At 60.0% G+C, this 26,342-nt stretch overlaps 1 protein-coding gene and 1 long non-coding RNA gene across 2 annotated transcripts; one reads left to right on the top strand and one right to left on the bottom strand.

The window, feature by feature from the left end:
* Positions 1-403: 403 nt before the first annotated feature.
* Positions 404-19,229, bottom strand: PCSK9 (proprotein convertase subtilisin/kexin type 9). The gene is given in 14 exon segments (XM_070509830.1): positions 404-812; positions 1,594-1,616; positions 2,162-2,292; positions 3,038-3,043; positions 3,402-3,429; positions 6,078-6,215; positions 6,218-6,260; positions 7,382-7,578; positions 9,029-9,161; positions 9,362-9,489; positions 12,522-12,529; positions 13,888-14,012; positions 16,123-16,314; positions 18,951-19,229. Coding segments are annotated over 14 exon segments (1,599 nt in total). The 5' UTR covers positions 19,125-19,229; the 3' UTR covers positions 404-539.
* Positions 4,861-25,025, top strand: LOC123285891 (uncharacterized). Its single transcript, XR_011503376.1, has 4 exons — positions 4,861-5,062; positions 23,129-23,286; positions 23,382-23,509; positions 24,303-25,025. It is a non-coding gene; the product is annotated as an uncharacterized lncRNA (long non-coding RNA).
* The last annotated feature ends 1,317 nt before the right edge of the window (positions 25,026-26,342 follow it).

Here is a 26,342-nt window from a genome sequence, read left to right on the forward strand (position 1 = left end):
AGCATCCCGTCAGTGCCTACCTTCCACCCTGCACCCCTAGAGGCATGGAAAACTGGTCTTCCGTTAATCAGGAGCCCAAAGGGGCCCTCCAAGTGGGCAGGAAGTGAGGGGGCCTCTCCGCCTTTCACACTCCCTTCCCCTGACTGATGCTTGGCCCCTGCCAGCCCTCAAGGTCCCCCTTGCCTCCCCACGTGAGGACTGTTACCCCCTCGTGGAGGCCGGGGACTGCCTGCCTGACGTGGAGCAGGGGCTCAGAAAGGTCATTCTGCCCCCAAGTGTTGGCATCTTGGGAGCCGCTTGCAGGAAGCGGGGCATGGCTTGACCAGCGTTAATGGCCGAGTGCCAGGCATAGCCCTGCAGGGAGGGAGGGGCTGCCCAGTGCCTGCAGCCCTGCCACACCCAGCCTCCCTCAGCTCAGGCCTGGGAGGGGCTGAGAGAGCAGGTTGCTCCAGGCAGGGAGCGCTGCCCACCCCCAGCACCAGCAGCCTGTCCCCTGGGGCCCAGGCTGAGGACCCAGAAAGAAGGAGCCATTTCAAAGCTCAGTCAAGACCTGGAACCCCAGCACCCAGGCCCGGCCCCCTTCCCTGCGTGTGCGTCCCCAGGGCTGTCACTGGGACTCCCAGGGGGCCTGCTCCACTGAGGGCCAGCTCCTGCAGCAGATGGCCATCACTGTCGCCACCTCCTGTGCCGGGGTCCCAGCTCCTCACCACACACGTGTCGTCCACTGGGTAGGCCCCCAGGGTGCGGAGGGCCCCGGGGAGGACCCCACAGCCGGTCAGGGTCCAGCCCTCCTCACAGGCCACGGTGACCTGCTGGGGCCAGGGGACGAGAAAGCAAGTGTACAGCACGCAGGCTGCGGGCCCAGTCGACGTCCACCTCCTCCCTAGTGCCAAACTCCTCCTCTTCCCCCAACACCTGTGCCCCATGCCTCCCCTCGGTCAGTGCGGCACCACCTATCCGGGAGCTCAGCATCGCCTGCCCCTCCTCTCGCCGCATCCAGCCCCTCAGACCCATGGGCTCCCCCTGCAGATTCCAGGACCCTCCACGCGGCCCCCTGGGCGGAGCCCTCACCACCTGGGCCTGGACCTCACAGGAGCTGCCCAGTGGTCTCCCTGCTGCTGCCCATGCCCCCCGCAGTCTCCTCTCCAATCAGCGTCGAGAAGGAGCCTGGTCAAATCCAAGTCAGATCACGGCCCCCCAGGCTCAGAACCCTGCACAGCTCCCACTCACTCGAGCAAAAGCCAGTCCTTACTGTGGCCCTCAGGCCCCGCCTGACCGGGCCCTGTCCCCTCTCGGTTCCCCCACCCATTCGGTTCCACCTCACTGGCCTCCTGTCTGTTCCCTGTGCCCTCCAGGCCCGCCCCCACTCAGGGTCTTTGCCCTGGCTGTCCCTTCTGCCCAGAACACTGTTCCCTGGGATGTCCCCCACCTTCTCAGTGAGGCCCCTCCTGAGCACCCGCCCGCTCCCTTCCCTGCTGTTCGTCTCCGTGGCGTCCTCTAAGTCCTCTGTGAGACTGCTCCTCTGTGGACTGTCCTCCCACAGGGGTGGGCGCTCCAGGAGAGGAGGGCTTGCGGGGTCTGCATCCCCAAGGCCTGCGATGGTGCTGGAAGGCCGCAGCCCCCCACACCCGCCGCGCGAGCCCAGCGGAACAACGCCCCCCACCCCTACCCCGCCCGGCACCGCGCCGTCCCCACCACAGTCCGCAGTCCGGGGCGTTAAACCCTCTGAGTTCCTGCGAGCGACTCCGGGCTTCCCGGCCCGGCCCCAGCGGCCCTTCAAGGAGCCTCGCGGAGCAGCTGTCCCTGCGGGTTGCCCTCAGCCGGCCGGTGGCCTCGCCCGTCTCGAAGGTCCCTCCTCCTCCTCCTGCCGCACTAGCCCAGGCGTCCCCTCCTCCGGGTCGTGACCAGCCCACCCTGTGCTCCGCTGTCGCCGCGCGTCCTCCGCGGGGGCGCAGGGCCGGGGGCCGCTCACCGGCCCCCGAGGACACGCACCCGCGGCCACACAGCCCTGACGGCTGCCGACAGACGCCGCCACCCCCAGGCCACCCCCGATGCGCACGGGTGTGGCGGCGACACAGACGCCGGCGCCGTCACACGCCCCGGGCGTCAGGCGCCACCCCCCGCCCGCCCTCTTCACCTTCTCTTCGGGGCCGCACCGCGCGCTCCCGGACTCGGCACTCCAGCCCCTCCAGCCCCCGGGCGCGGCAGCAGGAAGCGTGCACGCTGGCCTCCTTGCGGCCCACACACGGGGCGCGCTGACCTCGCGGCGCTGCCGCAGGCCGCCCGGGGTGCCTGGGTCCTCCGCCTCCCCGTCGGAGCCTGCTCAGATGCTGGAAGGCTGGGAGACCCTCTGTCTCTCCTCCCCGCCCCCGTCAGACTCCATCTCTAGGATCTGAGGCCAGAGCTGGGAAACCCGGAACAAGGTAAGGTAGGGAAGAGATGCCGGCATGAGCGACAGGATTCCTGGGTTCTCAACTCAACTCTGCTGCTGACATGCTGGGTGACCTCGGGAGAGCCACTCAACCTCTCTGAATCTTACTTTCTCAAGGAAAACATTGTGTCCTCTGCACCCAAAGATGGGGAGCACTGAGATGGGCTCTAAGGGCTGAGATGCTAGAGGAGAAGCGGGATCACCCCCAGACCCCTCCCGCCCAGCCAGCTGGGTGCAAGTGCAGGGGTGAACTTGATGTCTGTCTGGGGCTCTCAGGGCCTCCCTCCATAGGTTTGTGAGTCGGACACCCCGGCTACGAGACCATGGAGAGTGGTTACTCAGCTAGGCCAGGCCTCACTTTCCCTGTGTGTAAAAGGCAAGCACACCTGCCCACAGGGAGGCTGTGTGCCAGCCCAGCGCCGGCACAGGGCACGTCCTGCACTGTCGGGGATCACGGTTCCCAGAATCCCCTGTGTCCTGGCTGTGGGGTCTGGGGGAAGTCGCTCAGCACACCCGGGTGCAGTTCCCTGCGCTGTGGAAGGGGCCCATCCAGACGCCTACACGGACATGGAGCTGTGCGGCCGCGGGCTGCAGACCGGCATGGACCCCAAGCTTGTCTGCCGCACGCCTCCAAAGGGGAGAGTGACCGGAACACGACAGACCCCCACCAAGCCAGGCCCCCACAGAGCACGGCCGGCGCTGTCGGACCTGCTCGAGCCTCTGCCCTGGCCCAGGGCACCAGCCAGCTGATGGGCTCGTCCTTCCACTGCAAACTCAGCCTGCACACCTCGCAGCCGGCTCTTCCCGCAGCCGGGTCCTAACTTGTCGCCCTCCTGCTCCTAAACCTTCAGGGGCTCCCAGTACATGTTCAATGGAGGATCCGCTCTTGAGTCAGCTATGCAAGGCCCGTCGCCCGCCATCTCTCCAGACTCTCCCCAGTACGGCCCATGCTCCATCCAAGCAGGATGGCTCAGCCTCCTCCCAACCTGAGGGGCACCCTCCCTGGACCCCCAACAAGGACCCCATCTGTGACTCCCTGCTACATGCCCAGAGTGTGCTTTTGACACAAGCTGGCCCATCCACAGTTATCCTACATCAGAGGGTAGATTTTAAAGCAATGAGTGATGATGATGATAATGACAGTCAGCATTTATATTGTCCCAGAGCCATGCTGGGAGCTTAGCACCCATCATCCCCATTTTACTGATGAGGAACCTGAGGCACAGAGAGGTTAAGTAACTTCCCCAGGTCACACAGCTGTTGACTGGCACAACCAGGATTAAACCAAGGTCAGCTCCACTTTCAGACGCAGCCTCTGAGCCACTGCCTGAACGGGCTCTCCTGCACTGTGCTGCCTGTTGGGAAGTGCCTGCCATGCTCCAGGCCTGGTGTTCTTAGTCTTACTCATTTCATGGCAACCCAGTGAGGCAGGTACTACCACCCTCCCTCTTAGGGAGGAGGAAGCGGGGCTGAGAGAGGAGAGGTTGCCTGCCCAGCTCGAGCGTGGCAGTCGGACTCCAGCACTGGAACAGCCGGGTGGGGCAGGATGCCTGCTCCCTGGGGGGGCCCCACCTCCCACATGTGAGGACATGGCCCTGCTGCTGGCAGCGGGCATGGGTCTCCATCCTGGCCTGGGCTGGCAGAGCCGTGTGGATGCTGCAGTTGGCCCGGGACAGCAGGCAGCACCTGGCAGTGGCGTAGACACCCTCACCCCCAAATGCATTGTGGGCCAGGCAGACCCGCCTGCGGCCCTGGGTCTGAGAGACAGGACAGAAACGGGAGGCTGCTTCAGAGGGGTGCAGGGGCCACTCGGGCACCTGGTTCATGCCCTCAGCCCCTCCCCGTGTCCCTGCCCTGCCAGCCCCTTCTGGGGACCAGGAGCTCACTCCTGCCCAAGGCACACTGCTCCGCAGACGGGCAGCTCTTCCTGTGAGAACGTGCCTGGCGCTGAGAGTAGCTTCAAGTGCAGACCCGGAGCGCGGCCCCAGCCTGCTCAGCCACAGGGAACAGCCCCCCCGCCCCCCACCCCGACCATCCGGCCTCGGCGGCCCTGCCACCAAAACGCCCGGCCAGACGGCATCTGTGCAACGCTGTGGCCTCAGCACCAATTCTCCTCTTTCGCTGGTTTGAGATTTCTCAGCCGCCAGAGCCACAGGTCGTCAGAGTGGAAAGGGCCCTGGAGCCCAGGGTCCAGAGGCGGCGCCCCCGGCACACACGCCGCCGCCCCGCCCCGCCCCGCCGGCGCTGGACCCCGTCGAGCCCGCAGGGTGTTCCGGGACCCCAGCGCGCCCTCTCCGGCAGCCCCCGCCGCGTGCCATGAGAGGTGGCCCTCCCGCGCCAGCCCAGCCCCCGTGCAGGCGGCGGACAGAGGCTGGCGGGCGTCACGGAGGGCTCGGCCTGATCCGGGCCTGGAAGCAGGCGCCCCCTTCAGGGCGGATGCTCGCGAACGCGGCGGGTGCAGGTCACCTGGATGCGCTCGCCCCGCCGCCTCCCGCTCCCGGCGAGGCCGAAGCAGCCCAGCAGCTCCTCGTCCGCGGCGCAGCGGGCCAGGGTGCTGGCCGTGCGCAGGGCCCCCGAGCGCGCCGACCACACGGTCCTGCAGAGCGGCTGCCCACCTGCGACAAGGCCGGGGTGAGTAGGGGCTGGGGAGGGCGCCTCCAGCAGGGCTCCGCTCACAGAGGGCTCGAGTCTCTCTGCCCGAGGCACGGGAGCCGGGCTGAAAGGACCCGATTCGTTCTCCGTTTGAACGTGTTTAGAGGCCCGCGAAGCCCTCCCAGAGCGGAGCCGCCGCTTGCCCGTCTCCCGGGGGTGCAGGCGGCCTCCTTCCAGACGTGGGGCGCGAGGAGGAGGGGGGAGGGGGGAAGGGAGGGAGGAAAGAGGGGAGAAGGGAGGGGAAGGGAGAAGGGGGGAAGGGGGCCGCCCTGCTGACGTGCTCCTGGGGCATGGGGCGGCAGTGTGGCCACCAGGTTGGGGGGCAGCGCCCGCTGGTCCTTGGGGAACCAGGCCGCGTTGATGACGCCTCTGGCAGAGAAGTGGATGAGCCTCTGCCTCAGCTCGGCCAGGGGGAGCTCTGGCTCAGCGGTCAGCATCACAGCCACGATGCCTGGGGGCAGGCGGCACGCCATGAGAGATGTGGTGGCTGGCCCTCCTTCCCCCCAGGACTCCTTTCCTGGGGCACACACACACGCTCACACACGTGCATGCACACGGACACAGCGCGCTGTTCCTCCTGAAGTTAAACTACCTGCAACTCCGGGTTCACTGAAAGCCACACAGTAAGACATCCTGCGTCCTGCACTCACATCTCTGGGCCTCGGCAGCTGCTGTTCTATTTGCCAGGTAAACTCCTATTCAGCCACCAAACCCCAGATCAAATGTCCCTCCTCCAGGAAGGCCTCCCTGACCTGCAGGCTAGCCAGGTGCCTCCCCTGGGTTCCCCTTGACACAGCCCTGCCTGCTCTGTGTTCTTTCTGTTTGTGCAATTGCCTCCCCATCAGACTGAGTGTCCTCGAGGGCACCATCATTGACTCATCTTTGGTCCCCCATGCTCAGCATAGAGCCTGGCACACAGGGTCCTGGTGCAGACCCTGCCTGCCAAAGGGGCTGTTCGAATCATGGGGGCTGAGGTGCCAGGGCGGCAACTCACCAGCCACGTGTGCCGCGGCCTGCGACATCCCACTCTGCGAGGTGTAGCAGGTGCTGCAGTCACTGGAGGTGCCAATGATGTCACCCTCTGGGGCAAAGAGGTCCACACAGCAGCCAAAGTTGGTCCCCAGGACCCCCAGGTCACTGGCTGGTCCTGGGCATTGGTGGCCCCAACTGTGATGACCTGGGGAGGCGAGGGGGTGGGTGGCAGGTAGAGAAGGGCTGTACGGACAGAGACTCTGCCAGCTGAGCTGGCCGACTGCTGTCTGCCGGGCAGATGTTTGGGTCCCATTCAAATATCCCCTCCGGAGGGAAACCTGACTCTGCAGGTGGAACCCTGGCCCTGGGGCTACTTTCTGTCCCCGCCATATACATGCCAGGGACGGTCCCGAGGCCCCTGTGGGCTTGCATTCTAGTAGGGAGACAGGCAATAAACGAAGAGTAGACCCTTCAGTGCATGGGGTGGCTCTCAGCGCTGCAAAGAACGCAGCAGGCGAGGCGGGCAGGCGTGCGGGCTCCAGTGGCTTCATATGATTTTAAATGCAGCAGCCGGGGAAGGCCATTCCCACCAGGCTCACGTCTGTGCCCTCCCTGCCCCCAAACCCCCAGCCTGGGAAGTCCCTGACATTCCTTTCCCTTGGCACCCCCAGTGCCCAGAGTGCCTGACACCCAGTAGGTGCCCCACGTGTGGCCGGAGGAACGGACAGCACAGCCCCGCCAAGCCATCAGCCCCTCCAGGCACACACACTGTCTCTGGGTTCACAGCCTGAACTGGCACTGCTGAGCGACCCTGGGCCTCGGCAGCTCAGGTGGTACGGGGCTGGGGCCCATCATGCAGGGCCTGGGGGTGGACAGTGGGGAGGCCCTGAGGGTCCTGGGCAGGCGAGTGAGGTGGGCAGCTGTGAGTTTTAGGCCGAGCCCCTGGGGCCTTGTGGGGTGGCCTGGGGGAAGAAGCAGAGGGAGGGGGAGAGGTGAGAGCTGTGGGGTCAACCCAGGAGACAGCAGGATCCAGGACCAAGGTCACACGATGAGGAGAAGGGGCAGGGGGATTCAGGAGACATTCCAAGGGACAGTGGCCAGGGCATGGGAGTGGCTGCACGGGGGGGTGGAGCGAGGACAGCAGTGCTCTCAAATGAGGACGGTGGCAGTTCAGGCTACCTCTCTGCCACCCAGGCTCCTGCACCAGGGTCCCCGACAACTCCTCCCAAAGCTTGCCCTCAGCCTCTGGGGACGGCACGACACCCGGCCCAGGAGCCTGCCTTCCCCTCCACTCTGGGGGCGCCTACCTCGGGAGCCAAGGCTGGCGTCGGGAGCCGAGGCTGGGGAGTAGAGGCAGGCGTCGTCGCAGAAGTTGCCGGCAGCGGCCACCAGCACCGCCCCAGTCCTCACCAGGCACTGGCAGGCGGCGTTGAAGGCCCAGCTGTACCCTCCTGCCAAGGGCAGCAGCATCACCAAGTGCCCGGTGGGCTAGGCCCGCTGGCTCTTCCGAATGAACTCCAGACCTGAGGATGGAGCCAAGGCCACCCTGGGGAGCCACGCTCCCTCCCCCAGCCCCCTGGAGGCTGGTGCGGGGCTGGTCCGACGGTCAGCTTGGCCGGGCTGCGGGCTGGATGTTGGGCCACACGCCTGACTGCTGCTGTGAAGGCGTGTTGTAGGCGTGACTAGCACTTAAGTCAGGAGCCTGAGTAGAGCGGGGGACGGGCCTTGTCCAACAGCTGAGGCCTCATGGGAAATGACTGAGGGCGTTTAAGGAGGATGGAATCTGTGTGCAGACGCCTTCAGACTCCAGACTGCGCCATCAGCTCCTGCCCTGCAGGTGGCAGCCCGCCCCAGTCCCTCGGAGAGCACTCACGGGGTGTACGGATACACGCACACGCCTCCTGTTGGTTTCATTGCTCTGGACACCCCTGAATGATGCATGCGGGAAGCATGTTAACCACCACAGCACTGCCACAACTGGCCGCAGCTGACCACGGCCACGCGCCAGGACCGCTGAGTGCCCGAACACAGGAGCTTGCGCACTCCTCACAACGACACTGCTATTGGTGGGACCAGGGTCACCTAATGGGAAGGGGTCACTGATGCTCCCTTTAAAACCAAACATCAAAGCCGGTACCCTGACCAGGAGAGAATCGAGCCAGAGCTCCCTCCCCAGGCACGAGGCCAGCGCCTGACCTCAGCCCTGCAACCAGACCCACGGCTCCTCGGCCAGCCCAGGGGCTGCATCCACACAGGGCCGGGGGCTCACAGGGGAGGGCAAGCTCAGTGCCAGCACCTTCCCCAGTGATGTCCTCAGCTCTAGCTGTGTGACCCTGAGCAAGTCACTTCCCCTCTCTGAGCTGGTTTTATCAACCGTTTAACAGGTATCACAATGCCAGCCTCAGGGTGTGGTGTACAAAGTCCTTCACTCAAGATCTGGCCACAGGAGGGATTCAGTAAGGGAAAGCTCCTGCCCTCCTCTGTCCAGCGGCCCCCAGGGTCCCGGCTCTCTGCCGGACCTCACCAGAGGCCCACTGGCTGGACTGGAGGGAGAAACCGGCAAGAGTCTGGCAAAGTCTCTGCCGGTGCCTCCACTGTGTGTACCCTGCTGGAGCGGCCTGTGGGGCCCGGTCAGCCATGGAAGAGAGCGGCTGCCAGGTGTAGAGGTGAGCAGGCCGAAGACCAGGAAGTGTGCTCAGCTCACCTCCGCAGGGGCCATCGGGATCCAGAATAGCATGACAGAAGACATACCATGTCAAAGTGTTTGAAAAGAGGAGCCACATGACCCTGTGGAAAAACCACTGACCCAGGGTCAAAGGTGCACGACCCCAGCTGCTGAGCCCTTGCCCCCTGTGGGCCTCGGTGTCTCCATCTGTGCTCGTGTCCTCAGGGCTCTGTGGCTCTGGGACAGAGGCCGCCTTGGCCACCTTGGTCAAGAAGCCGCCTCCCACTCGGGCCAGCGCCACCACTCACCTGCGAGGACACCGCTCACCGTGCCCTTGCCCTGGCAGTTGAGCACGCGGAGGCTGGTGCCCTTGGCCACGCCAGCATCATGGCTGCTGACCACACCCTCCAGGTAGGTGCTGTGGCTGTCACACTTGTCCGCCTGCTCGACCAACACAAGGCCCGTGTGAGGAAGCCCACTGCCCAGCGATATATCAGCAAGTGCTGGATGGGCCGCCCCACCCCACAACTGATGGCAGGGAGGGGACAGTGACAGCTGTGGGACAGGACAGCCGTACACTCTGGGGTGGCAGTCACCACCCATCTCAGGTTCAGGGGTGAGGGACAGGCAGCCCTCCTTGCCTGTCTGTGGAAGCGCGTCTCGTCCTCCTCGGGCACATTCTCGAAGTCGGTGACTGTGACCCTGCCCTCAACTTCCCAGTGGCCGCTGTGCATGCTGGTGTCCAGGAGGTACACCTCCACCGGGATGGCTCCGTCCTTCCAGGGCACGGCTTGTGGAGCGGAGAGAATAACCAGGAGGTGAATGTAATCCTTAAAACAAACAAGCCACCTGCCTTGTCCCAGGCCCTGCCCAGGCACTCAAATATATTAACGCCTTTAACCTTCAAAAACTCCTCTCAAGGGACGCCCTTTTGTATCTTTCTTTTACAGACAAGGGAAAAGAGAGAGGTAAGGAGCTGTCCTAGGTCACAGCGCTGGCAGTGGTAGAGTCAGGCAGAGAACCAAATCGTCTGGCTCCGTAATACTAATATTAATATGAAATAACAATATGCACATTCAAAAAATAATAAATATAATGGCATAAAATTGGCCAAGGCCCTATTTGTGACTTTTCACAGCTCCCCGAGCCTGAAAGGCAGACACGACAGGATCTGAAGGACAACAAATTCTTTAAAAGGAGTAGCAGGAATGTCTGGCCCTCGGAGCTGCCAGCCCCTTTCACAGAGAGGACACTGAGGCTGGCAGGGGGCGCCAGGGCCTCCTCACCAGAGCCCAGGACTGCTCGCCTTGGCTGTTTCCAGCCCACCCAAGTTGCAGCCTCGGAGGAAACAGCAGCACTGGGAAGTCACCAGGAGCCCACCCCCACCCACCATCATTTGCAGTCGGTCAGTCCAGACTCTCCAAGAAGCAGGCACAGGGTGGGATGAGGCCTGCAGGAGACTTATGGGGGAGAGCAACAGAGGTGGAGGGAGCAGAAAGCAGGGGCGACACCTGTGGACAGAGTAGGGGAGGAATGTCAGGGACGAAGAGCCCCAGACCCCAGAGCTGCTCTCGGAAAGTCCGGCCAGGCCGATGGGCCAGGGCCCAGGAGGGGGCCTCATCAGCAGGAACGAAGGGGTCGCTCAGTAACCGGCGGAGCACCCAGGAGATGCTGGCTGGACCCAAAGGGCGGCCTGGGGGCTGTCAGTCCCTCTGCTTGGGCAGCAGGCTCCACAGCCACTGCAGTAACCTCAGGAAATGTCCATATGCTCCCCTCAGGACAGAGGCGTGGCGGAGGCCGAGCGGGTGTCACCTCCCCGAGGCTGCCCCAGAAAAACAGCACCAACTCAGCAGACAGAACAGCAGAAGCTGATCCTCACAGTTCCGGAGGCCCGACGTCCTAAATCCAGGCATCGGCAGGACCACACGCCCCCCGAGGCTCTGGGGCACGATCCTTCCTGCCTCCTCCAGCTTCCAGCCAGCTTCCCTGACTTGGGTCTGCATCCCTCCCATCTGGACCTCGGCCTCATGGGGCCTTCCCTCCGTGTGTCTCAAATCTCTCTCTGCCTTTGTCTTATAAGGACACGTGTCATGGGGTCTAGAGCCCACTGCATAATCCGGATGATCTCATCTTACATCTGCAAAGACCTTCTTACCAAATAAGGTCACATTTGCAGGTTCTGGGTGGACGTATCTTTTGGGCCACCATTCAGCCCACTACGGAGCAGTTCAGTTGAGTGACAGCTCTGAGGTCAGGCCAGGTCAGCCCCCCGGCAGTGTCTTCCCTCCACACCATGTCACTTGTAAGGTGAAGAGCCAGAGCCGGTTTGAGCTGGTTTGAGCCGGCTGTCAGCCCAGCCTGTGGCCTGTGTGCACGCTGCCTGCCCTGCCCCATGGCTTCCAGTCTCCGCAGGACCCTCCACTGCTCAGTCCCAGTGAGCACTTCGCTGCCTTCTGCATCCAGCGGACCGCAGCCCCTCCCGGGACGCAGGACAAGTGGAGCTGCTCGCTGCAACTCGGATCCCTCCCCAGCCTAGTATTAGTTTTCGTTCATCACTGAGCACCTATCACATGCCAGGTGCCACGCTGGGAAGAGGTGGGGTGAAGCGGGCTCTGAGCTCAGACCTGAGGACATCGGAGGCCAAAGGGCGCTGGCCACCCCAGAGGAACCACCAGATGGTGAGCCAGGCTGTGGAAGATTGAGGAGGCAGATGCATGATGAGGCCGGGGAGGTGGGCAGGGGCCAGATGGTGCAGGACCCATAAGCCACGCCCAGTGTGCTCCAAGCAGAAGCCCAGCTGGCTGCTGGGGACACAGACGCTCGGCAGCCAGTCCAGGGTCTGCCCTCCAGACAGCCCACAGGGTAAGAGGGCTGTTTCTGCCTGTAGATGTTAACCGACACAGGCCACGCATCTAGGAGAGCGAGCCGGCGAGCTTCAGCCCGTGCTCCTCGGGCGCGTGGGGAGGAGGCTGAGGAGGCCGTCGTGTCAACCCAGGCAAGAGTCTGCCCAAGGCCCACCCATGCCAGGGACCACCATCTGCTCCAGGAGCTGTTCCTGGGCCGCTCAGAGGTGACGGGACCACTGTGAGGTCACAAGCAAGCTGAGCTTGGCAAGGGCCTGGCTGTGGCCCCAGCAGAGGGTCCAGGCTCAGGGAGGCAGCTTCCGCCCTCTTCAGGACTGGAGAGGAGCCGCTCCCGCCCGCGACCTGACTGCTGGCCCTCTGGCACAGGGACAGGAGGCTGTGAGTGTGGCCGACGGGGCGAAGGGGCAGCTCCTGGTGAGATGCTGCCAGGTGAGAGGCTCCGGCACGGAACGCCCCCACAGTCCCCTGCTCCCTCCACAGCTGGAGCAAAGCACAAGCCAAGGGCAGCCAATGAGACGCCAGACAGGGCAGGGCCAGCTTGGACGGGACGCAGGGCCTGTCGGGCCCTTCCCAGAAGCCATCACTCTACCCTCACATGCTCCCCATGTGAGGTGGGGACTACTGTTGTCCCATGTCACAGAGGGGGAAAGTGGCCTCAAGAGGAGTTATCACCCTCAGGGGCACAGGGACTTTGGAATGGCCTCATCCAGCCTCTGGCCTGCTGCGGGAAGCTCTGTGGCCTCTGGCAGGTGGGTGCCCGGTCCTGCTTGCATACCTCTAGAGTGGGGAGCTCACTCCTTCTCGCCAGGCAGGCCGTGCTGTGCCTGAGAAGCTCAGACTGTAGCCAAGGCCCAGGCCCCCACTCCTTGCCCTTCCTCCTGGGTCTCCTTCCCTCCTGCCTTGGGGCTTCCATCCATGGCCTCTCCTCTTCTTGCACACCCGCCCCTTTGCGTGGCTAATGATACTCTGCAGGTCTTGGCTTGAACATCGCCTCCTCCAGGAAGCCTTTTCTGCCCCTCAGCAGTCATGGGCCTGCCCTTTCCACACCTCACCGCAGCGGGACTTTGTCACGGCCCTACCCCAGGCAGAACCGTCAGCGCTAAAGAAGCAGATAGACCTGCTCCGCACACGGGACGTTCTGCGGGCAGAGCCAAGTCCAGCTCATTGGTCTCCACATCCCCAGCACCCATCAGGGTGCCTGCAGCACGGAGGCTGCTCGAGGGCTGCTTGTGGAACGGAAGAAGAGAACAGAGAAGGGCTGACGTGACAGCCTCACAACATACCCCACAGGAGAATGCCTGCAGAGCAGAGGGCGCAGGCCCTCAAACAGCCCCCGAGGGAGGGACTACCATTGCCTCCCTTCTGCAGAGGAACCTGAGGCTCAGAGAGAGTCAGTGACTTATCCAAGGTCACACAGCTTAAGAGTGCTGAAGTCTAGGTTTGAGGGCGGCAGTCGTCCCCAGAGCCTGTGCCTGTCCCCCCTTGCACCATGTGGCCTTCTCGTGAAGGAAGGGTCTTCTCCTGGCCCAGAGAGCCCACCCCCCACCATCTGCTGAGCTCTGCCCCACCCCAGCCCAACAGCTCCTCATCCCGCCAAGCCCTTCTGTGACTCCAGATGGGCTCCATGCACCTGCCTTCCATTCTAGCCATTTCCCACAACCACTGGGAGCACGGGAAGGAAGGCAATCCACGGGCGTCCCAGTGGGGGAGGAGACGGGCTGTGTCTGCTTCTGGCCTAGGGGAGTGCAGTGGATTGAATGATGGCCCCCAAAAAGGTATGCCCACATTCTAACCCCCAGGACCTGTGACTGTGACCTTCTTTGGAAAAAAGGTCTTTGCAGAAGTGTTTAAGTTAAGGATCTCCAGATGAGAGCATCCTGGATTACCCAGGTGGGCCATAAACCCGGTAACACATAAGAGACAGAAGAGGAGAGATGCACCCAGAGAGAAGGCCCGGTGAAGGAGGAGGCAGAGATGGGAGCGATGCAGACACAGCCAAGGAACCCCGCGGTCACCAGAAGCTGGAAGAGACAAGGAAGGATTCTCCCCCCAAGACACCAGAGGCCCACTGACACCTGGATGCCAGACTTATAGAGAGTGGGGGAGGGGCTCACTCAAGGAAAGACTCCTGCCTTCTACCTGGAGCAAGAGGAAGGCACTGAGGCAGAACGGGACAGAGGAGGGGTCCGTGGAGGCAGCCCCCACGCTCTGAAGCCCCTGAGGGGGAGGGCCACCGCAGGGAGGGGAGAGAGGCAGGTGGACTCGGCTCGAATGCAGAGGGGCAGGTGCAGCCAGGGCCTTACTAGGGGGGGTGGTACTCATCCTCCTGGGGCCGCACAGGCATAATGCGCTCCAGGTTCCATGGGGTGCTCTGGGCAAAGACAAAGGAGTCCTCCTCCATGTACTGGACGTGGGCCAGCCTCAGGGCCTGCAGAAGCCAGAGGCCGGCTCTGCTTCAAAAGCCATTTGGCCAACAGCAAACACAACCACAGCCCTTGCCCCACCTGATCAAACCTGTCCCGAGTCACACCCCACACCCTCCCAGCTGTCCCAGCGGGTCTCCTCCTGGCGCCGGGGTGTCCTCACTCCAGCAGGCTGCGGGGCCCGGCGCTCCGACATCTCAGCAGCCGAGCCCCACACAGCACGCCCGGCGCGGAGGGTCCTTTAAGGAAGGATTCTGAACTCGACGTGTCATCTGGGGAGCCAGGCAGTGCCCACTAACGGCACTGGTCATCCTGCGTGCCCCCAGATCCACTCCCCACCCTCTCCGCCCACCCTGTGCTGGGCAGCCGACCCTGCGACCAGCAGCACCCAGCGCCCTGCGGCGGCTTCTGGCTGGGCTCAGCCTGGGGGAGGCACCAGCAGGAGTCTGGGGACAAGCGGGCGTCTTCTGCACCCCCTCCCCTCAGGGCAGGGCTGCCAGTGGCTTTGATCACAGCTCCCCCTGGCAGCCCATCCTCCAGGCCGCCAACTCCCGCCTGCAGAGGCAACACTCTTTCCTCTTCCCACCCTTCCCACCCAGAGGCTACAACAGCTGGCCACCGCACCACACACTAAGGGCACTCCCCAGTACATCTGCGGTGGCCCCACACTCTGGGTGCCTCGGTCTCCCAGGAGGCTCCCTAACCTGCCCATATCTTCTTTCTGTGCTCAGCATCTGCTTAAACACCTCGCAATCACACTTATCCGCATGAGACCATTCCCATCATCCCGTGGACCTACGGGCCGGGGACTGAGACCCAGCACGGAAGGGACCAGCCCCCTGCTACACAGACAGGAAGAGCCGAGCTGGGATCGACCTCAGGCTGCTGCAACACCAGAGCCGGCTGGGCTCTCGATGGCAGGCGTGCATCCGCGGCTCAGCCCCACCCCTCTGGGAAGCCACCCTGCATGCCCTGGGGGCCGTGCCCACCCTCTGGTGCTCTGGGAGCACCTTATCCCTTCCTCCCCCGTGCCTAGCACAGCACAGCCCAGTTGACTGTACTGGCCACCACGTCAGGCTCTCCTTCTGAAATGGGAGCTCGAGGGCAGGCCTGAGGCTGGCCAGCACACAATAGGTGCTTAACGTGCGTTGAGAAGGCTGGTTGAAGGCATTTACTTGCCTGTCACCCCTAATAGACTAAGGGACCCCAAGAGCAGGGACCTTGTCCAATCCATGTCACTGCCCCCCAGGACTTGGCACAAAGCAGCGCGGACCCGCGGTAGGGAGACCTGAACTGACCCGGGCAGCAGGGGAGCAGCCGAACAAGGAGACCTGGGTCCAAATGCCAGCTCTGCCACTCGCAGGTCATGTGACCTTGGGCAAGAGCCTGTCCCACTCCGGGTCTCTGTTTGCAGGAAGCTGTGACACACCCCAGCCCAGCAGAGAATCCATGTGACAACGGAACCGTGTGTTCTCACCCAGTTAGGAGAACAGGGGAGCAACGGGGCTGGGCACAGGGGCAGAGGCTAAACCAAGAAAGGCCTTTAAGATTTGCATGTGAGGCGCTAGGACGAGGGAGAGGCGTGGGAAGGCCACAAGTCCTCGGCTGCCCAGGCCCCTCTCTGCCCCTCGGCCAGAGGGGTGACATGGGGGCCAAGCTGGAGGGGAAGAGCCTGCCTGTCCTACGGGAGGACCCTTACAGTGAATAGCGCCAGCTTCACAGGAACTTGGCTCTTCAGTCATGCTGTTGTAAAATGACTCAGGCCCCACTAATGTCCCAGGGCCTTTTCCCACAGGCAGCAGGTGCATCAGCACAAGGACGGCTAGCAGGCAGCCCATGAGGTTGATCCCAGCTCTGCCCTAGCCGGCTGTGTGGTCCCTTCTGAACCTCGGTCTCCCCATCTTTCAAATGAAGATGGACGTACCACGGGGGTACGGCTAGGCTTAAAAGGCATTCTCTACATACAGCCAGGAGTCACTAGGCTTGGTACCCGGTAAGTGTCAATAAATGTTTGCTGTCACCTGATTTTCAGCAAGGGGCACACTAAGGGCAGTCCCCAGTACGTCTGCGGTGGCCCCACACTCTTGGGAAGTGCCACGTGCAGAGCTGGCTCACCAGGTCCAGCAGGTCACTGCTCATCTTCACCAGGAAGCCGGGGAAGAGCCCGTGGAAGACGTGCAGGATCTTGGCGCGGTAGCCCTGGTGGGCGGCTCGGGCCTGCAGGCAGCGGGCAGTGTGCTCTGGCTGCGAGTGCAGGGTCTCCTCCCTCAGCACCACCACGTAGGTGCCTGGCAGCCTCCAGGCATCCTGGCCCCGAGGAGTGACACACGACGTTCAAAAAGAACCGTAATAACGCCACGAGAGCTCTACTCGCCTCTGCGTACAAAGCAGAATTAGAGCAAAGGGAGCACACGCGAGTGCAGAGCCGGAAAGAGAAGCCACCAAACCAGCACTAAGACACACTGACCCCGCGCAGGCCAACTATCAGTGTTCACACACTTCCTACATCACTCTCGAATTCGCGGTCAGGCAGAAACGGGATGCGGGCTAGACTCCACCACAGGTGCTCCTCTGCACCTGCCTCAGCTCCCTGTGCGCCCACCAAGGCCTGTCCACACTTGGAGGCCCTGCCTGGGGCCTTCCTAGCTACACCTCCCTCCGCTGCTCCCCAGTCAGAATAAATCCCTTCCTCCCCATTCTAGTGCATCCATGACCCTTCTGCGGCAGCCCCCAAAATGTGGACCTGAATAGTTACTGGCTGAGTGGCCATGGGCAAGTCACTCAACCTCTCTGAGCCTCAGATATCTCCTCTGTATTGTGGGGGCCGCAACACCAACGGAACAGGCCCGCCAGGAGGCTGAGAGGGGGCTGTGGAAAGCAAATGCAAAGGGACGCTCTGCAAATGCAAAGGGACCGGCTGATGGAGTGAGCAAGGGCGGCCCTCGCCCGGGAGGGAAGGCTCCAGGCCGCCGTCGCAGGAGCAGACTGTGCACTCGGCTGTCACCTGTGCCTGCTGCTCTCAGACCTAGACGCCTGCTCAAGAGCCCCCACTGGCCCCCGGAGCCCGACAGCTGGAGTCCATGCTCCGGGCGCCTCCTGGGTCCCCACGGCCTCCACCTCTGCAGCCTCATCTCCATCCGGGCACCGTGGATTTCACCCCAGGGAGGAGAGAGGCCACAGCCTCTACCCAAAGTCTTAGGGTCAAATGGGTGTCCAGAGTCATCCTGATTTGGATTTCAGGAAGGGCAGTCAGAGTGCCAAAGGGAGTCTGGAGCAGCAAACTGTAATCTATGCATCAAAATGTACGAACATGAATATTCACAAAGGTGGAATAAATCATGAATAACCTCATGCCGGTTCAGGTCAGGTCACCACCAAATAAACTACAAAAAACCTTTTGGTTTTTGGAACATTCAGAAGGCGGCTAAGGGACTGTGGACATGTGCTCCCCATTCTCTACCTCTGGCTTTCCCAGCTCTGTGCTTTTGTTCACGCTACCCTCTCCCCTAGAATAAAATTCCCCTGCCACCTTCATCTATTAAACTCCTAATTATGCTTCAAAGGCCCATCTAAAATGCCCTCCGCTAAATGAAAATCTAGTGAATTGAGAGGGCACTCTGTGCAGTGGAAGAAGAGTTCTCCTGGAAGCCGAGTTCTAATGCACCAAGGGGGTGAACCTCCTCTCTCGGGGCCTCAGTTTCTCCTGAGGAAAATAAAAGGATTGGTGTAAAATCCTTCTCTGCCTGCCGAAAATATTTTCATTCTAAATTCAAGTCCCACAAAATAGCCATTGAAAGAACGAATAAATGAACTTCAGAGGTTCCTGTTCCAAAGGTCCACCAGAGGAGAAGCAGCCGCAAGCGCTCATTCAGGAGGTTCTCCCTCCTCTGCTTGCTCACTTCTGGCGGGGGGGGGGGGGGGGTCGGGGAGACTCACGACTTCTAGAACAGATATTTTGGGGAATGGTGACCTGGAATGCCCTTATCCTTGCCACAACCCAGCGACATCCTTCTAGAAGGTGAAGGGCTGGGGAACCAGCAAGAGGGCGCTCTGACCAGTGAACTTCCCTCTCCTATGTGAGCCAGACAAGAGGGCCCCCCTGCCCGGCGCTGACTCCCACCGGGCCGGGTGCTGGCCCTCGCCGCCGCCGGAGCCCCGGGAAGGGCGGAGCCGGAGGGCACGTCAGCCAGGGGCCGGGGGCCGGGGGCCCCGCTCACCCTGGCGCGCCAGCCGCTGGATCCCGGACGCCCCTTCCCGGCCCAAGCCCCAGGGACCCCGGCCGCGCCTCGGGAATAACTCGGCCTCTTCCACTTCAGTTTTGTTTTTTTCAGCTGAAAAAACTACAATACTAGAATATGAGGTCTGTGGCTTGAAGAAATTGCCCCTCGCCCCTATCTTTCGGGGTCTCTCCCACCCCACCCCTGTCTGGACAATGCCCGCTCTCTCCAAGACCCCCACCCCCGCGCCCCCACGCACTCCCCGCCACGCACACCCGCCGCTGCCCAGATTCCCCCAAGCGCGTCAGGACCGCAACAATAGCGAGCCTGTTCCCTCGTTCCGGCGCTGTTCCAAGCGCTTTCCAGGCATCAACGCCCTGACCCGCGGGAGCCGGCGGTGCGGAACTTCTGACACCCGCGGCGGTCCGGGCAGCGCTCTGCTCGCCCTGTCCCGCGCCTCGGGTCGCCCACCCTCGCGCACCTCCCCGCCGCCCGGCGCGGCCGCGCGCCCCAGCGCAGCCCCGGAGAGCCGCCGTCCCCGACCCCCACCGCCCCGCCTGCAGGCCCCAGGATCCGCGCCAACCCGTCGCCGGGTGTACAGAGGACCCTCGGAGACCTTCACTCCTGCCTCTGCCTTACATGGGGGAAACTGAGGCCGGAGAAGAGACGGCAACCGCACGGGTCCCCGCGGCGGGTTCGCCGCCGCCTCCCACCCCGGCGCCGCACCTTGGCGCAGCGGCGGAAGGTGGCAGTGGCCACCTACTGGGCCGCGTGGGCCGGGCCGTCCTCCTCGGACCGCAGGGCCAGCACCAGCTCCTCGTAGTCGCCGTCGTCGGGGTCGTGCGCGCGGGCGCCCGCGGAGCCCAAGAGCAGCAGCAGCAGCGGCCACCACGTGCCCATCGCGGGGGGAAGAGAGGTGTGCGTTCTGGCAGGGGAACCCAGGAGCTGCGCGCCGTGCACGCCGGCCGCGCCCTGCGCCCTGCGGTCGGGGGCACCGTGCGTTCGCGGGAGCTTGGGACCCGGCGGGGACAAGCGCACGAAGGCGCCGTCTCACTGCCTGGGTCGCTCCTCCGGGCTGGACCGCGAGCTGAGCGGCGCTGCGCCCTCTGCAGCCGCGTGCGCCTCGACGCCCCGGCGGAAGGCTTTTAGGGTGTGGGGGCGCGACGCCCAGGGCCGGCGAGATCACGCCACCCGAGCCCCATCGGACTACCTGATTAAACATTAACGGAGCCCCCGGCCTGAAGCATCGGGTTTCGGCCCCGCTCTCCCCACCAGCGTCAGGTTACGCTCAGAGGGAGGATAAAACAATCCCAAATCCTAATTGGGCTGGAAGGCGGCCCACGCTCCGGAAGCGCCTTCTCTCCGCCCCTCACCCTGAGCCCGGCGTGCGGCGCCGTCTCCCCGCTCGGTTGAGCCCACGTCGTCGGCGTCTCTGGGGTCGGCCTTGTCACTGGCCAGCCACCCCTCTCGCCTCCCCCGAACCATGTCAATCCACTCCATCCGGGCGCCCTGCTCGCCGCCGCCGGTGACCGCAGACTCCTCACTGCCCCCCTTCTCCACCGGGAATTCTCCCCGCCGGCCTCCGCATGGCATCCTTCTAAACTCAGCCCCGAGCCCTCCGGGCTCTGCCCCTGGTGCACCCGGCACACCGACCTCGCCAACTAGCCGTTCCTTGTACATACTGCAGCTTTTACTTCCCAGCCAGCACTAATCTCCTACATGCATTTCTGGGGATTTATTCTACAAAGATTCCCATTGTTTAATCCGCAAAGCTGTCGTATATGCACATTCAAGAATTCCATTGTAGGCGCAAGCTCAGTGTTCCAAGCGATTCTTCTTGCACATTCCTCTTCACACCATGTCCAAGAACGCAATTGGACACGCACCCGCGAACACCCGCTGTGTGCCAGGGGAAGGATGCTGGGACGGAACAGCAGCCACTCGCGGGTGTGCAGCAACTGCCGCTCCTCCCAGAAGGGCCAGCTGGGAAGGAACAAAGGAGGCCGGACGACCCCACTTTGTGGACACAGAGGGTTCTGAGCGAAGTGACTGACCCTGGCCTGGGGTTCTGGACTCCAGAGTCAGTGCCCTTTCCACCTGCTTGCAAACGCCTCACTCCAGCAGTCTGATTGAACAAAGACTATGCAACCAGTGGGGTGACATTGACCTCCACGAGGCCAGGGCCTGTCCGTGTGCTACTTCCATGGAACATCCCACCATCCCTGGCACCCACCATCCCTGGCACGGAGTGGGAGCTCGTTAGCTGTTTGCTAACGTTAGCTCCTGGCTCTCCACAGGCAGCGGAAGCTTCCTTCCTGTCCCAGGGAAGGGAGCTATATCTGAACTGTGCTCCAGCAGCCTCCTCTCATGGCCTCCTGACAGAGAGGTGCCCGCTCTCCTGGTGCTCCCCTATGGGACACCGGCTTCCCACCCACCAGGGCCTCTTAAAGTGTCCCCAGAAGGTGATCAAGCACATGCACAGAGGGACCCCATGTCCCCAGGTGGAGGAAGGGGGCACTGGGAGTGTGCAGTGGGAGTGTTGGATGGACATGGGGGAGCAAGAAAGCCTTGCAGGCACCTAGGGTTCTCTGACAGATGGAACCAGAGGGACAGTCACTTCTCATCACATATCCTCCGCTGCACGCTTTGAGGGGCCAGCCCCAGCTAGGCCTCCTGCCACGTGGCAGGGCTTCCGTCCCTTAGTAATTATACACACATACACACACACACTCAAGTTGCCTGAGGCAGCTGTGTCAGCTTCCTCTTCGCAGATCCGTCACCTTCGCCCTGGCCGGCTAATAACGGCCTGCTCCCCCGAGAGGTGCAGGGGTCTGGTAAGACAGAAGCCCCCTCTGGTCGTCCCATCCACTCAAGTGCATTCTGGGCCGACACCCATCCTTTCCTCCTCCTTCCTTTCTTCCTTTTTCAGGACAGAGGGAACCATCCTCCTGTCCAGCGCTGACCCTCCCCTGCCCGAGTCTGGCCTCCTCACAGATCTGCCTCCACTCCCTCCTCTCGCCCTCCTGTCTCCAAACTCCTCATCTCCTGTCGTTCTTTCCCTTCACCCCGTAAGCATTCTCAAGTGTTCCCCACTCTAGAAATGTTCTCCCTCAGAAAATTAAAATTGGAACTACCATATGATCCAGCAATTGCGTTGCTAGGAATCTCTCTGAAGGAAATGAAAACACTCCGTCAAAGAGATATCTGTGCCCCCATGTGCATCACAGCATTATTTACAACAGCCAAGGTGGGGAAGCAACCTAAGTGCCCGTCGATGGATGAATGGATAAAGAAGATGCGCTGTGTATGTACAATGGAATACTACTCAGCCAGAAAAAAAGAAAGAAATCCTTCCATTTGCAACAACATAGCTGGTTCTTGAGGGCATTATGCTAAGTGAAATAAGTCAGAGAAAGACAAATACCGTGTGATCTCTCTTATATGTGGAATCTAAAAAAAAAAAAAACCTCATAGAAAAAAGATCAAATATGTGGTTACCACAGGCAGGGGATGGGGTGGAGGAATTGCAGGAAGGGGGTCAAAAGGTAGAAACATCTTTTGTAAGGTAAACGAGAGCTGGGGATGTAACGTACAACATGGTGACTGTAGCCAACACTGCTGTGTGATATATGGGAAAGCTCTTAAGAGAGCAGATCCCAAGAGTGCTCATCACAAGGAAAAAAACATTTTTTTCTCTTTTTTTAAATATCTGTATGAGAGGATGGATGTTAACTAAACTTATTGTGATAATCATTTCACAATATGTGTAAGTCAAGTCATTATGCTGTACACCTTAAACTTACATAGTGCTGGGTATCAATTATATCTCAATTTAAAACTAGAAAGAAAAAAATGCCCCCTCTCAAAATGGCCTTCCCCCCTTGACTTGCATGCACAGCCTGAACAGCAGAGGGAATTCACGACTTAGGCTCTCTGTCCCCTCCAACCTCAGACACTTGGAGTCTGCAGCCGCTGTTGGCGTGGGTATAAATTAAGGCAATTTAACAGCATCAACGTTTTGAACGTGCACACTCTCTTTTGGGAGGGGGCCGTCCTTTTATGTCTATGTTCAATAAAGAAACTTTTTACAGGAAAATGTTTTTTTAAATGTGAGTAGTTCAAAAGAATATACAGTGAAAAGTTCATCCTCCTCCCCCTCCTGGCCCCCCTTCCTGGGGCAACGTCCAACACCCGTGGTAGTGGGTTGAATAGTGTCCCCCCAGGATATGCCAGCCCTCACCCCTGGTGCCTGTGACTGGGCCCTTGTTTGGAAACAAGGCCTCTGCCGATGTAATTAAGCTGAGGGTCTCGTGATGAGGTCATAAGAGAGAAGAGAGGGAGATTTAAGACGCAGAGGGACACAGGCAAGAGGGCCATATGAAGATGAAGGCACAGATTGGAGTGACGCTGCCATAAACCAAGGAGAGCCGGGAGCCACCAGGCCGAGAGGAGGCGGGGAGAGATGCTCCCCCAGAGGCTTCAGGGGAGCACGCCGCCCACACCTCGATTCCAGACTTCCGGCTTCCAGGACAGGGAGAGAATGAGTTTCTGCATTTTCAGCCAACAAGTTTGTGGTTGGTAATTCATTACAGCATCTGTAGGAGACTAATATACCCATTTATTGGGTATCTTTCAGAGATATTCTATTTTTATAAATAGATTTTTAACATGTATGTTATGATTTTTTTTTAATTTATATTGGTGGGTGGAGGTGGGGGGGCGCCTTAATCTTTTGAGATGCCCGGGGCGCTACCGTTTTACTCCAGCCCCAGCCCTGAGGTTAAGACTTCCTAGGCGCATCTACATCTGCTCCATCATTTCTCTGGTTGCAGGTCATTCGGTTCTGTGTATGGTCCAGTCTCCAATGACCGGGTGTCGGTTGTTTGCTGTTTTTGCCGTTACAGACAAATCGGCACTGCCCATCCTCATCCACGCCTCTCTGCACGTGTGTGAGCATGTCTGTTTCGTAGATTCCTAGAAGAGGAATTTCTACACAAAAGGCACGTGAACATTTGATGTTGATACCGTCCCGCCAGCCCTGCTGGGGACTCAGTCAGAACAGGTCGGTTCTGCTCCAGTCACGCACAATTCTGGAATCTTAAAGTGGAGCTTGAAATGACAAAGGCTTATTTCTCTCACACCACGTGCCCCCCGCAGGCTTTGCTCCCCCGTGCCACTGCCTCACCCCAGACCCAGCCTGAAGAAGCCACCACCACAGGGAACGTTGCTGGACGCCGAGGCAGGAGGAAAGCAGAAGTGGGGAATGGCAGCGGCTTCCTCCAGAGGTGACCCACACCCCCACCACGCACACTGCACTCTCCAAAGCACGTCACACGCTCACACCTAAGTTCCGGGGTGGGATCATGCAGTCACACCTGTGCCCAAAAGGAAGACAACGGGAATGTTTGTGAATACCACTAGCAACCACCACTCCAGCCACGCCCAGGCCAACACAGTGTTGTCAAACGTTTTGAGGTCATATGTTAAAAACTGTGTACACTTGTTCATCTTTGGACGCTATCTTCAGGTCCTTTGCCTATTTTTTTCAGTGTGGCCATGGGTCTTTTGTTTAATGATTTGTAATCACTTCCTACATATGTTATCAAATTACCCTGTTGTCTGTCATGCAGGCTGCAGATCTTTTTTTCTGGTTTGTTGACTGACTTTTGACTTTATGGTATTTTATTCCATAAAAACTTTTAATTTCCATGGAGTCAAATTTATCAGTCTTTTATTTAATGACTTCTGGGTTTTGTGCTTTGCTTAGAAAGGCCTCCCCTTTATCAAAATAATCTAAAAAGTCTGCTTTTTTTTTTAACATTTAAATCTTGGCTTCGGCCAGAATTTGCATTTGTATAAGAAGGGAGGCTGTTTTTTCCAGTGGCGCACCCATTGCTCCAGTCCCATTTCTTCAATAGCCCACCTTTTCTCTACTGATTGAAATGACATCTCATCAGCCAGTGAATTCCCTTGGGCTTTGGGTCCATTTTGGGCTCTGTTTCACTCTTTTAATGTCTCTACCTGATACCAAATTGTTCAAAATGTGCATACATTCTGACCTAGCACGTTTATTTCTAGGAATTCATCCAAGGAAATAGACAAGTGGACAAAGAGGTTCTATTGAGACAAAAACGGTCATTGTGAAGAACTGAGGGCAGCTGAAGTGTGTGGAGGCCCTGACATTACCCGGCAAGGCCCCCAGGGACATTCACCCATCAGCAAAGGACGAGACCTGAGCTGGGGTGGCGGCCCGGGATGGGTGCGGGATCATGGACAGGAGCACACTCATTAATAAGCAATTCTGCTGTGTGACAGGTGCGCCTGGCTCCTGAATCAGCCCCTGAGAACTCAGTAAGGACACTCTAGGGTATGAAAGCCCAGGTGCTGTGTGGCAGGGGGACGTTTTCAGCTGGTGCCCCTGCTGGGAGCCATGGGGTCTCAGCCAGCACTACAGAGTGTCCTCTCTGGTAGTGTGATTATGGGCCAAATGGCAACATGCGATTCACTCTATTCCCCTCCCAGCAGTACTGGCGTCTGTCGTCTGTGATAACTCTCACTTTGATCTTCCAGGCTGTCATATACTTTCATTTGGTCTCACTGAATTCCTCTACTGGTTCAGAAAGGGAAATATCCATCAATGGAGGGACAAAGTTTAGTCTACTCATGCAGTGGAATATTATATAGCTGTTAAAAAGAATAAATCAATGTTTATATATCAATATGGAAAGATGTCCAAAATCAATAGCTTTAAAAAAGTAGGTTATGCTCCCTTTTCAATAAAGTGGTTATGTATGTGTATATAATGCTTGCCTCTGCATAGACAAAACAGAATCTAATTACAGACCCCAAGCTGAATCTGGGGGGACTCTTCGTGTCTGTGGTCTCCAGCTATATGTTTATAATTGTGACATAAACATATTCCTCTCCTAATGCCACTTAGAAGTCACCTTTGTCCACAGCCTTGCCGTTTACAGAGCCTTTTCGTGCTCACCATCTCATTTGCCCCAGCCCCGTGGGGCACGCTGAGCTGGAACCATCATCCCTGTTTACAAGATGAGGAAACTGAGGCTAGAGAGGGGGAGCACTCTGTTATCACATGACTATGAGTCAAGTGGACCCAGCAACGCTGTCCAGCTGCTTTGCAAAGTCCAGGATGCCCTGGGCCGGGAGGTGGGGGCTGACTCCCCCGCAGGCTACAGGGAGGAGCCCAGGGCCCCCTGGGGCAGCTGAGGCAGCTCTTAATGCAGCCAGCTGGCGGGGTCCGGGAGGTGTGGGCGAGGGGTGTAAATGGGGGAGACGGGGCCGCACTCTCTCCTCAGTCCATTTCCGGCCCAGGACAGTAAGGGCTGCATTGGAAAGTGACAAATGTAAATGGTCACCTGCAAACCTAACTGTCAGGTAAAGTGTGTCTGCCCCACGGGACAGTAAACTCGGCACAGGCAGGGACTCTGTCACCTTGGTGTCTCCCTTGTCTGAGTCACCTTGGGGTCGCCAGCACCAGGCCAGAGCCTCACACGTATATTTAATGACTGATCTAATTAATTACCAAACCCCCACTAAGCGCCAAGCAGTGTTTCAGCAGCTGGGTTACAGCAGTGGATAAATAGACGAATCCCTGCCCCCAACAGAGAGTGAAATATGCAGTGTGTGAGATGAGCACCGTCAGGGAGAATGAAAAGAGAAGGGGTAAAATGTAATGGTAAGGGAGCAGGCAGGAGAGCTGTGCTTTTAAACAGGATGGTCTGCTTTTTCTTGGAGAAAGCAGTTGGGGGAATGGACCGTGTGGACATGGGGTCGGGGAAGAGCACCCCACACAGAGGGAACAGCAGGTGCTCGTGCCCAGAGCTGGGAGGGAGCCGCCAGAGGGGACCAGGAGGCCAGCGCGGCAGCCACAGGGCAGGGATGCAGATTCAAGAGGAGGGTGTAGACCATTCTGGGGACTCCAGCTTTCCTCCTGGAAGATGGGAAGCTAAGGGCAAGTTCTGATCAGAGGAGTGAAATGATCTGATTTACGTTTTTAAAGGTTTCTCTGACTGCTGTTTAGAAAATAGATGGTAGAAGCAGAGAAACCAGCCAGGAGACAGAGCCACTGGTGGGGTTGGCCCCGGGGAAGCAGTG

Source organism: Equus asinus, chromosome 5 (genome assembly GCF_041296235.1).
Source record: "Equus asinus isolate D_3611 breed Donkey chromosome 5, EquAss-T2T_v2, whole genome shotgun sequence".
Lineage (NCBI taxonomy): Eukaryota > Metazoa > Chordata > Mammalia > Perissodactyla > Equidae > Equus > Equus asinus.